Source organism: Anolis carolinensis, chromosome 4 (genome assembly GCF_035594765.1).
Source record: "Anolis carolinensis isolate JA03-04 chromosome 4, rAnoCar3.1.pri, whole genome shotgun sequence".
Classification (NCBI taxonomy): Eukaryota; Metazoa; Chordata; class Lepidosauria; order Squamata; family Dactyloidae; genus Anolis; species Anolis carolinensis.
This window is the reverse complement of record NC_085844.1, coordinates 126,198,717-126,211,301: the sequence shown is the minus strand read 5'-3', so window position 1 is coordinate 126,211,301 and position 12,585 is coordinate 126,198,717. Positions and strand designations below refer to the sequence as shown.

Below are 12,585 nucleotides of genomic sequence, written 5' to 3'. Positions count from 1 at the left end.
GCGTGGCTGATGTGTGCATGGGTCTGTGTTCTTTGGGATGCTGCCAATGTATGTTGCTGCCCTCCCCTAGTGTTACTGGATTTTGATTTGAATTGAGAGAATTGGGGGGGGGGGTGAAGAACATGAGGGGCTCAGAGCAGCTGGAAGACCTATGCTGCTTCTCTCTCTTTCCCTCTCTGATCTGCTTGCCCTCCATCTCCCTGTTCCCTCGCTGCTACTGCTGCTCGCATTTCCAATGGCAGCAAGCAGGGCAGAAAGAGAGAGGGGGGGAGGAGGGAGAGAGAGAGAAGCAGCACAAACGGAGAGAGAAGCAGACAGGTTTTCCAGCCAATCTCACCTGTTCTCAGCTGCCGCTCCTCCCAATCCTCTCCATTCAAAACAAACCCGATGACACTAAGGGACAGCAGTGATAATAACCAGCAGTGGCAGCAGCCCAGAGAGTAGAAGCCCATGTACATATCAGCTGCACCAAGCCAGCAGTAGGAAGTGGCATGAAAGGTGCAGGGTCCAGAAAGCAGTGGCAGCATCGGGCAGAGGGTTGGGGAAGGTTTATGGGGGGTGGCCAGGACAGCTAGCTTTCCTCCTTCTCTATCAGCTGCTGCTCCTGATCTTTTTATTTATAAAAAAAATTCTGTGAATCTAGGACACCCACAATTCTAAGACCCCTTGATTTTGGGGAGTAAAGTGTGTCTTGGAATCAGTAAAATACTGTACATACTATTTGGTCTAAGTACATGCAACAGGGATATATTACATATTTTTGCTTTAATTATATCTGGTTCCATTTTATTTTATTTGTAGTTTTATTTACGTCAGCCCAATGGGACAGAGACTCACTCACTCATTCTTTGTCAAAAGTCAGGTAGTGTGATATAAACAACCATCTCTGAAACTTCAACTTTTATAACCTCTTGAACTTTAAGATTTCTCTCTACATTCTGTTCTGATATCTTTCCGCCCTGGTTCCAGTCATTCATGATCTATTTTTCATCCCATTACACCTACTTTATTCCTTCTTAGCTGTGGCCTTTTTAAAAAGACTATTAAACTTTGGAACTTGAGGCAGGCTCCAATGGCAAAATGACTAGCCACCATAGATAATACTACAAACACAGCCCAAACAAGCAACACCCACCTGAGAACTGTGTTGCTTAGGTTCATCAACCCGCCATGGAGATTCACTTTTTGACCTGTATCGCTCATTTACAGTGACCACACTACCAGACGGACTAAATCTGCAGAAAATAAAAAGAGATGAATGGTTATTTGTGCAGTATAATAATACTAAAACACAGAGGAGAAAAATTGTAGAATTCCCATTCCATTAATATCTAACAACATGGAAAGAGTAAGGTAGACTGCGCAAAATATAAACAGGATAAGGAAACTGTGTAATCAGTTAAAGTAATTGGCCAAACATTATTACAATCATGACACAAACACAGAATATAGTGGAAAATAAGTTTAAAAACAGTTTAAAGATACAAAGATTTCTATATATATGCATACATATGTAGTTGGTCAATATCTAGTATCTAAATACATATCTCAAAGTATTCACTATGTTCAGAGTGAGACACAAGGGGTGTTACTCCTAAAGAGTCATGCCAGTGTGCAAAACTTTGCAATCTTCAGCAGATTCTTTAGAAGGAAAGTATAAAAGCTATCTGATCTGCCTGGGAACCTTTCCAAGATTGGATCAACAAGTTTAGAATGACTATCCCGATAATACAGGCAATATCAAACAACATTATCAACTCTTTTAACTCGAACCTGACTGGTAAGGATAGATATACTGCATATAAGGAATTCATAAGTATCTCCCATCTAGTAGGGCTGATGGCAAAACTTTTAAATGAGCCAGAATAAAGGCTGTGTATTACAGCAGAGTTTCGGTCATCCAAGCTAAACGGGCGGGCCCATTCTCGGATAACCGAAACTGACGGATAATGGGGGGGGGGGGCTATCATCCAAGCCGGGGGCTTGGCCAGGCCATGGAGAAGGTGCCTCAAGGGAGGGAGGGAGGGAGGCAGGCTCTGGAGAAAGTTCCAATGGAAGATTTCTTCTCCCCAAGCCTTCCTTACCTTTGAGGAGTGCAAAGGCTCCCACCAGCTGCTCTGAGGCAGCAGACGGCAGGGCAGGCTCCATGCAGAAAAGGGCGCGGAGCTGCAAGGAGGCCTGGGAGATGTTTGAGATTTTTTAGTACAATTTATATTTTTGTTCACGTCCTTACTTAATTTCAGAATATGAAAGGCTAGATACAAATTAAAAGGAATCAACAGTTTATACAAAATGCCCAGAAGAGAGAAATATAGGTATATCTCAGTTAACAAAGCAGATGAGTTCCTGTGTATTATGTCTTTAATGGGAAATTTAAAACCAAGAAAAATAGCATAGAAACAGTAAGGGTAGGCTGCTACACCACAAAAATAAGTTCTACATATGAAATACTAACAATGAAGACATATGAAATACCTATATCATAAAGACTCACGTAAGTAAACAAAGACATGATTAATCTTCTTAGGACCAACTAAAAGATTCTTGTAAAATCCATCCAGTGGGATTTTGTTCTCCAGCTTGCACATTTCCCATCATTTTCATTTTGGCTGCCACACATATGCTATTTAAATAGGCTACAGGAAGCTGGTGAGGCAAGTTTACCTGTTTTCCCATTTTTCCCTGTTATGCTGGTCATGGAGGGTCAGTAAGTTATTCTGGAGCAAGCAGCTGCTTACTTTGCCTGTTGTAAGCAGGTAAACAGTTACAGTAGAATAAACTACAACAGGGTTCATTCTTTCTCTGCTCAAGGTTTACTGCTTTGTTTAATGCAAACTCACTGCTGCAACCTGTTAACTGAGGGGTGTGCTTGTTACAAGGGCTATAGAGACTAGAGAAATTATAAGAGGCAACACATAGACTTATTACAAAAACAATTTAGGGGAAAATGCCAGTGATCTATTGGTGAATATTAAGAGATTTTCTGGCTTCTGAAAATTATTAGTAGTGACTGCTCCTGGAAAAAACAATGCAATTGTTTTCTTTTTCCAAATAACAATACTTTAGTACAGTTTTCCCTAACTCCAGACGTTTTACCTTACATGTGTAATCCCTGACTACTGGCCATTTATGGAGCTACAGTCTAAAACATCTGGGCAGACGACTGGGAATGCTATCTCAGGGAGCAGGGTAGACAGATGTCAATTCCCATTTTAAATGTTCTATGAATAATCTTCTATTTGAGGAATGGAATCCTATCATCACATGCTAGAAAGTTCTGACCAGCTCATCATTTCTACACTATGTGTTGCTAATCCTCTGCAAATTGCAGCCTTGCAGGCAGAATCATGCCTGAACTATGTTGTCTGTAGCTTATGGATGCCCTGGACTAATCTCTAACCTTCCTTTTTTGGGCAAGGTGATTGAGAAGGCAATTGCCCTCCAACTCCAAGTAGACTTAGATGACACACAGTTCCTTGATCCATTTCAAACCGGCTTCAGAGCAGGATACAGAATTGAGACTGCTATGGTTGCTTTAGTGGATGATCTCCATTGTAACACTGACAGGGGGAGTGTATCCCTGTTGGTGCTTCTGTATCTCTTAGTAGAGTTTGATACCATCGACCATGGTATCTTTATGGAATGCCTGGGGTAGGCTAGGAATTGGAGAGATTATGTTGCGGTAGTTCTGGTCATACTTCTCAGACAGGTTCCAGGTGCTGCTGCTTGGGGATAGCTGCTCCTCCAAAAAGTAGTTGTTCTATGGCATCCCACAAGGTACCATTCTATCCCCAATGCTGGAGGCATGGAATGAGGTGCTATCAGTACGTTGAAGACACCCAAATATATTTCTCCATGTCTTCCCAAAAGAGCCTTAGCTAAGGATAATCTGTCTCCTCTGAATGAATGCTTGAAGAAGGTAATGGGCTGGAGGAGGAAAAACAAACTGAAACTGATTCCAGGTAACACACAGGTGCTTGTCATTAAGGGTCCTAAACTGGGGATGGAGGTGTGTCAACAGTTCATATATTGCTTTTATAGGGTTTTATAATGTTTTAAAATTGTTTGTTCATTTGTTTATATTGTTGTGCTCTTTTGCTTTTATTTATTTATTATTTATTTCCAGAATTTATACCCCGCCCTTCTCACCCGGGGGGACTCAGGGCGGCTTACACAGTTGGCAACATTTAATGCCAAGAACATAATAATAAAACAAAAAACAGTACATATAATCAATTAAAACTATAAAAATACATCATTAAAATACATTATAAAAATTAAAACATAAGTAAATTAGATCCATTTGTCTAAAAACCTCATGCTTCAGCCTTCAATCGGACCATGTCGACGTTATCATATTACTCGTTAAAAGCTTGTGCACACAGCCATGTTTTCACAGCCTTTCTGAAACCCAGAAGAGTTGGGGCTTGTCGGATATTTGTGTGATCTCTTTCTGTGTACAGTGTTCCTTCACTACTTTGCGGTTCACTTATCACGGATTTGCTGTTTTGCGGTTTTTCAATAAACTCTAAACAACTATTATAAATCATAAAAAATACAATTTACAGCCTAAGGAAGGGAGCAAGGAGAAGCCAAAGGGAGAGAAAAAGAGCCCAAGCGGCAACAGGAGGAGAAGGAGGTGATTTATCAATACACAATTGGTTGATAAAGACTTAAAATAGTGTATAACTACTAAAATAATGTATAAATGTTAAAATAAATATAGCGTACCTACTTTGCGGATTTTCACTTATTGCTGTTGGTCCTGGAACCTAACCCCAGTGATAAGTGAGGGAACACTGTATATCATTTATTGTATTCTGTTTGTTTGGTTGTAAGCCACACCGAGATGCTCCAGAGAGATGGGGCACAGTATAAACAAAGTTTATTATTATTTATTATTCTGGAAGGGGTTACACTCTCACTGAAAAACTATGTTTGCAGCTTGGGAGTGCTCCTGGATCCATCCCTCCAAATGTCAGCCCAGGTAGATGCAACGGTCAGGAATGCTTGCTACCAGCTTTGGCTGATACATCAACGGCATCCTTTCCTATATTGGAGGACCTAAAGATGGCAGTTTATGCGCTGGTAACCTTTTGATTGGACTTCTGCAATGCACTTTACACTGGACTACCTCTGTACCAAGTTTGGAAACTCCAATTAGCTCAAAACATGACAGCCAGACTAGTTATAGAAACATCTAGAAGTGACTTTGACATTTATACAACAATCACTCCACTGGTTGCCAATTAGTTTACGGGCAAAGTACAAAGTGTTGGTTTTGACCTTTAAATCCCTACATGGTTTGGGTCCAGGTTACCTACAAAATCGCCTTCTCACTTACAATCTGCCCCTTAGATACTGAGGTCCTCTTGGGGGAGGGGGAAGGCGTTGGAATTTAAAAGACAACTGAAGACCTATCTTTTCTGACAAACATATCCAGTCAGTTTTAACTCAATTTTAAAACCACATTCTATATTACTGTGTTTTAACTTTTGTCTCATGTATTTTAATATGCATATGTTTTGATATACGCTTTTATGTGTTATTTAACTATGTTTTACTATGTGGTTTTATAGATTTATTTGATTATGTTGTGATCCACTTCAAGTTGAAAAGAGTATTAAAACGGATAATGATGTAACTAGAACACACCTGAAACACTGCAAAAGCGAATAATAGTAAAAATACTACTAATAATAATTGTTATATTATGAGCCAGTGTAGTATTTTGGTTGGTAGACTAAGATACTGGGAGACCATCATTATTATATTTATCCCCCCCCCCCCCCCCAACTTATTCTCTCCACAAAGGAAAGTCAAAGGGTTCAAATCCTCACCATGGAAATTTTCTGGGCGACCTTAGAAAAGTTACAAATTTTCCAGTCGTAACTCAACGCAAGGACAAGCCCCCACTGAACAAATTCTACCAAGAACCCCCCCCCCCATATTTTGCCTTAGGATCACCATATGTTAGCATTGACTTAAAGGCACACTCCACTAACCGTGACAACTATAATAATGGCAACAAACAACAGCTAGTCTTACCTGTCAATCTCAGTGCTGGTTGGTCTAGCCACTTTTGCTCCTGATGAACCCAAGGTATAACTTTCTTGCCCCATAGATCCATGTCCTGTTGTATCAATCACCATGGCAGTAACCTCCTCTGCACTGCTTCCATCTTCTCCAGAAGGCTGGTTTTCTGTCCCAAGCCACTCCTCCAGATTCTCAGTTTTGATTCGTACTGCTCCAAGGACCTTGACGTCATCATCACCCTGCCCCCCATGGTCTGCCACTCCTGTCTCCACATACCACTGTCCTGCCCTGTTAATCCTCAGTATGGGCTCCCTGCTCTCTGCATCTGAGCTCTGTTCAATTATTTGAGGGCTTGTAGACTCCCCAGGAGGACTAAGTTCCCGAATGTCCAACACCGTGCTGACCTGTCCCATACGGCTTCCTTTTGGAGTGCTATGGTGTGGACTCAGAGAGTGATTCAAAGATGGAGATGCACGATGGGAATCCGGAGGTCTTTCTTGATGCTTTGCCCTTGTTTGGCTCAATTCTGCTTCGACCTCAGAGACATTAATTTTAAAATGAATGCCCTCCAAGATCTGCGTACATTTGTCTATAATATGTTGCATCTGCAGGAAACTGGCTGCGGTCAAGTAGCTTATAATATCTGCTAGCTGGAGGCATATTCGCCCAGTGTAGCAAAAAGAAAGAAGGTGCTCAAATACAGTGGGATTTTTGATGACAGATATGGAGACCGTGCTCATCTCATTGAGCGACATGTGGTCCCGAAAGTAAGGTGAGCTAGCAGCGAGTACAACTTTGTGCGCCCTGAAAGCTTGGCCCTGAACATTGACTACAATGTCACACAGCCTGCCCTGCATACGCAGCTGGTTCAGGTGGCTCAGAACAGAATTGCTGAAGTCAGGAATTTCCAACTGAATGTTTCCACTTTTGTCCATGTCGGCTCCAGTTGTGGGTGGAGCAACCCTAATGAAAGAAAGCATCAACACAGGTAGCATTAGAAAAGATTCTCTTCGTGTCTGCTTCTCATACTACATGAGGAAGATACTGACGGTCCAAAAAATAGTCATTCCTCACAGAAACAAAACTTCTATATGATGTGAGCACCCATAAAGAAACTACTCCCAAAATTTAATTACTTTAAAACAACTATACAGAACAGTTATAAAGCAATTATGGACACAGAAATGGGTTTTCAATGGCTGATCATTGTAGCAGCCACCTAATAATACTGCAGCTGCCCAACACACTACAGCAGTGGTTCTCAATCTGTGAAAGCTAGTTTACTAGATCTTAGGATATCTGGGAGTTGAAGGCCAAAACATCTGGGGACCCACTGACTTTAGTAATCCCTATTCTCAAGTGAATGTATATGGTTTTGTAGTCTAAGTGAGATATTCTAAAAGCCACTGGAAAGCATCAAGTCTTAAAATTTTCACTGCAATGTCATTCCATCTATTATCAGGTGATGTTGCCAAAATGCCAAACAAGCTCCACACCAGATTACGTGCTTTTATCTGCATAACAGTGCAATGAGATGGATTGGGCTGTCAGGCTGCAGTGAGCTTATGGTAACATGTCAGAGTCATCGCCCTGACATTCCTGCATGGTGGGCTAGTCCCACTCTCATCTGCTTTGGTCAGACTTCACCTGGAATACTGTGGCCCCTTCCACACTGAACTGGATTATATGGAAGTGTGGCCTTAGGTAATCCAGTTCAAAGCAGATATTGTGGATTATCTGCCTTGATATTCTGGGTTATATGGCTGTGTGGAAGGGCCCTGAGTCCAGTTCTGGGCCCCACAATTCAAGAAGGATATTGACAAGCTGGAACATGTCCAGAGAAGGTGATCAAAATGATCAAAGGTTTGTAAGCCAAGCCCTATGAGGAAAGGCTTAGAGAGCTGGGTATGTTTATCTTGAAGAAAAGAAGGCTGAGAGGGAGACATGATAGCCTCGTTTAAATATTTGAAAGGATGTCACATTAAAGAAGAAGCAAGCTTGTTTTATGCTGTTCTAGGCCCCTTCTACACAGCTGAATAAAACCCCACATTTTCTGCTTTGAACTGGAATATATGGCAGTGTGGACTCAGGGCGCTTCCACATATCCCAGAATATCAAGGCAGAAAATCCCACATTATCTGAGTGTGGACTCAGATAACCCAGTTCAAAGCAGATATTGTGGAATTTTACAGCTCGATATTCTAGGTTATCCGGCTGTGTGGAACGGCCCTTAGAGACCAGGACTGAAACTGCAAGAAATAGATTCCACCTAAACATTAGGAAGAATTTCCAGATGGTAACAGATGTTCAGCAGTGGAATGTGCTGATTCAACCCCCTTCTACACTGCCAGATAATCCAGGTTATCAAAACAGAAAATCTACATTATCTGATTTGAACTGGATTATCTTAAGTCTACATTGCCATATAATCCAGTTCAAAGCAGATAATGTGAATTTTGTACAAATGAGTAGAAGGGGCTTCAGAATGTGGTTAGAGTATCCTTCCCTGGAACCTTATATGCAGAGACTGGATGGTGATCTGTTGAAGATGATTTGACTGGGTGTTTCTGCATGGCAGAATGGGGTTAGACTAGATGGCCCTTGTGGTTTCTTCCAACTCTATGATTCCAACAGAGTTCACACAGTGTTGTTCCTATATTTGAGAAAGAGCTGCATGATTTTGACCGGGTCTAGCATTCTGTGGGTCTCTACTTCAAGTAGGGTCCCCTTCTCAATGTTGGGGCCATGAAAAATTTGGCAACAGTAAAATGTTTCTGAATGCCACCTAAACATTTACATCTTTGTTAGCAACAATGTGCTGTGTTTATAGTGGACTCTGCAGAAAATGGTTCATATGTACTCTACAAATAAGAAAAACAGCTTGTTTAGCAAACCTCACAAATGCTGCTTTGTTATCACTAAATGTTTGATTTCCACATCTATGTTATATACCTGGGGTCACGTAAACATTACTTGGGAGGAAAGGGGTTGTGAGAGGGTACATTTTAATAAGCCCTGGTGTATGAGAAAGATAGATATTGTTTCTTGGGAGGGAAGGGGTTGCAAGAGGGTAAAGTTTAATAATCCCTAGCCTGGCAGAAAAATATAGATTATTCGCTTTCAAGACCTGTATCTGTATGGCATGGTTATAAAGTGGACTGAAAAGGCAGAAGATATGGGACTGAATGACAGCATATCACTTAGGACAAGGATGTCCAACTCAGCACCCTTCCGCATAGCCATAATAACCCAGATTATCAAGGCAGATTAATCCAAAATATCTGCTTTGAACTGGGTTATCTCAGTCCACACTGACATATAATCCAGTTCAATGTGGATTTTATACAGCTATGTGGAAGGGGCATAATTATCAAGGGGGGCATATTAGTGTTATGCTTGCCTATAAATGGCCACTGAACACATGGATGGAGAATATGGATACAGAGGGTCAACTATAATTTTTTTGCATAGTGATCAATGCTTTACGGAGTCGCAGTGGCGCAATGGGTTAAACCCTTGTGCCGGCTGACTTGTTGACCTGAAGTCTGGCTGTTCGAATCCGTGAGATGGGGTGAGCCCCCATTTGTCAGCCCTAGCTTCCCATGCGGGGACATGAGAGAAGCCTCCTGCAGGATGGTAACACATCCGGACGTCCCCTTTGAAGATGGCCGATTTTCTCACACCAGAAACCATTTGTCTCAATTCGCTTCTGACATGATAAAAAGTGCTCTTTACAAAATTTAGGTTCTCAGATATTATTGAATGACAATCACTATCACTTTTGATTATATCTGCCATGTGGGCTGGGGATGATGGGAATTGAGGTTGGGGAAAAGTTAAAGGGCATTTTAGTGTCAGACATCATCTCCACATGCCTTGTATCTAAAGGCCCTTCCACACAGACGTATAACCCAGAATTATCAAGGCAGATAATCCACAATATTTGTTTTATCTGAGCAAATTATCTGGATTATCTGAGTCCCCATGCCATATAATCCAGTTCAATGTGATAATAATAATAATAATAATAATAATAATAATAATAATAATAATAATAATAATTTTGCCAATGGGATGTATGAAAACAAAAATGATAGATAATGAATTGCAATACCATGTAAGTGCAGCTACTCTATATCCTGAATTCAGAGACAGTGGTCAGTCTTTTATGTTAGGAAGTCCTTTTCATATTTTAACCCTTCCAAAATATAGAAAAGCATTCACCCTAACAAAATTTAATGTATTACCTTCAGCCTTATTAGAGGGAAGTATAATAAAATAGAGTTGGTTTCTTCCAAATCTGCTATTCTGATTTTATAACAAAGTCCCCTATGACACATGCTTACGTCATTGTGGTGATGGCTTAGTGGAAACATTAAGACATGCATTATACTGTTCCTTCTACAGTAGTTTCAGACACACTTTTATCCACCCAATTCTACAAAGCTTTCCTGGAAGAACTGATGAGTTTTACATACACTACTTGTTGGCAGATCAGAATCCAATGGTAACAGGTTAAAAGTGGCCAGCTTTTGTGCCGCAGCACTTGCTTGTTGCCAAAAAACGACATCATAAACCTAAGAGAATTTTTACCTGAATTTAATAATATCTGTTTTATATAATCTTGTTATTAGTAATTTTTGTTCGGTTCTACTTGTTTGTTTTTATCTGATGTGTTGATTGTAATAAATGTATTATTAGTTCAATGTGGGTTTTATACAGCTGTGTGGAAGGGGCTGAAATCCAAACCCCATTACCCCAACTTAACAAAACAAACTGCATCCACCTGATGTTCCTGTATCCCAGCTCCCATCAGTTCTAGCTGTGATGTCCATCCAATGATGAGGAATACAGGATTTTGTAGCCCACCATCTGAAGGGCCACATAAAATGACATGGAGGGCTGGGCTCGGGATGTGGGCCTTGAGTTTGACCCATGTGACTAAGGAGAAACTTGAACTTTGCCTACAAAAGCTAGGCCTCCATTTTCTTGCTTCAGTCCAAAATACACCTCCATAAGCACAAGAGGAACTCAACTAGGTCAGACCCAAGAAGTTCAACATGCTGCAGCCAAAAGTAGGCAACCGGACGCTTCCTGGGAAGAGAGCATGGAGACACCTCCTCCTCCTCCTCTCCCTTGAAAAGAGAGGGAGACGGAGGGAGGGCTTGGCACCCCCAGAGTCATTATGGTTGCCTACAAATGGCCACTGAACCCATGGATGGAAAATCTGGATACAGAGGGTCAACAATATTTTTTGCACAGTGATGGGTGCACTTTAGATTTTATGCAATTTGGGGTCCTCAGATATTACTGAATGACAATTGCCATCACTTTTGATTAATCCGCCATGCAGACTGGAGATTATCGGAATTGCAATACCCATAACTTGTGGGTCTGAGGTTGGCTAAAGGGCATTTTAACATCAGACATCATCTTTACATACTTTGTATTTAAGGGCCCTTCCACATAGCCATATAACCTAGAATACCTAGAATATCAAGACGGATAATCCACAATATCTGCTTTGAACTGGATAATCTGAGTCCACACTGCTATTTGGTTGACCGCATCCCCTTATATGAACCTGCTCAGGCCCTGAGATCTTGAGGAGAGGCCCTTCTCTCGGTCCCACCTCCATCTCAAGCTTGGGCAGTAGGAACAAGAGAGTGGGCCTTCTCGGTGGCTGCTCCACGTCTCTTGATCTCTCTTCTTCCCAGGGAAGCCAGAATGGGCCCCTCCCTGCTGTCCTTCCAGCGGCAGGATACAACTCTTTTTTGTTCAGCCAGGCTTTTACAGATGAAGGTGTCTAAGATCTAGTCAGGGGCTGCTGTGATTTTTAACTGTTTTGATGGATTTTAACAGTGGATATTTTAAATACTTCTTATGTTTAATTCTATTTTAACATTTTCATTTTTGTATATTTTAAATTGTATATTAATGATTTTATGTCAAATCACTTTGAGTCCCCTTTGGGGAGACTCAAGTAAACATAATAGGAAGAATAGTAATAACAATATAACCCATTTCAATGTGGAATGAGCACATTACATTTATCTTAATGTCACTCCACTGTCTGCCAGTTTGTTTCTGGGGCAAAGTACAAGGTGTTGGTTTTGACTTCTAAAGCTTTACATGGTTTGGGTCCAGGTTATCTTCAGGACCACCTTCTCCCATACAATCCTCCCCAAACATTGAGATCCTCTGGGAGGCATCAGCTCCAACCAGCCAGAACCTGACTGGTGATCGTCACCCAGAGGACCTTTTTATCGGCCACCCCAAGACTCTGGAATGGCCCTCCGATAGAGTTCTGACAGCTAGATAAACTGTTGGAATTTTAAAACCATCTAAAGACACATCTCTTCGGGTAGGCCTACCCAGACAGTTTTTAACTATGAATCTTAAACTCATGTCCTTTGTTTGATGTCTGTTTTGGTGTTCTTTAATATGTATTTTATAGAAATACAGTTTTTACGTGGATCTTTTATAGAAATATGCGTATTTGTTGAATTTTTGCAATGTTCGTGTTTTTTAATTGTGCTGTAATCCGCC

General features: G+C 41.1%; 1 protein-coding gene across 1 annotated transcript in view; it reads right to left on the bottom strand.

Annotated features, from left to right (window-relative positions):
* zbtb37 (zinc finger and BTB domain containing 37) overlaps positions 1–12,585 on the bottom strand; it is a 32,990-nt gene that overhangs the window by 18,500 nt on the left and 1,905 nt on the right. Inside the window, exons 2-3 of the mRNA XM_003219862.4 lie at positions 6,049–6,999; positions 1,136–1,235 (exon numbers count right to left, since the gene is read on the bottom strand). Of these exons, the coding sequence (XP_003219910.1) occupies positions 1,136–1,235; positions 6,049–6,971 (1,023 nt within the window). The 5' untranslated portion in view covers positions 6,972–6,999. The remainder of the gene's footprint in view (positions 1–1,135; positions 1,236–6,048; positions 7,000–12,585) is intronic.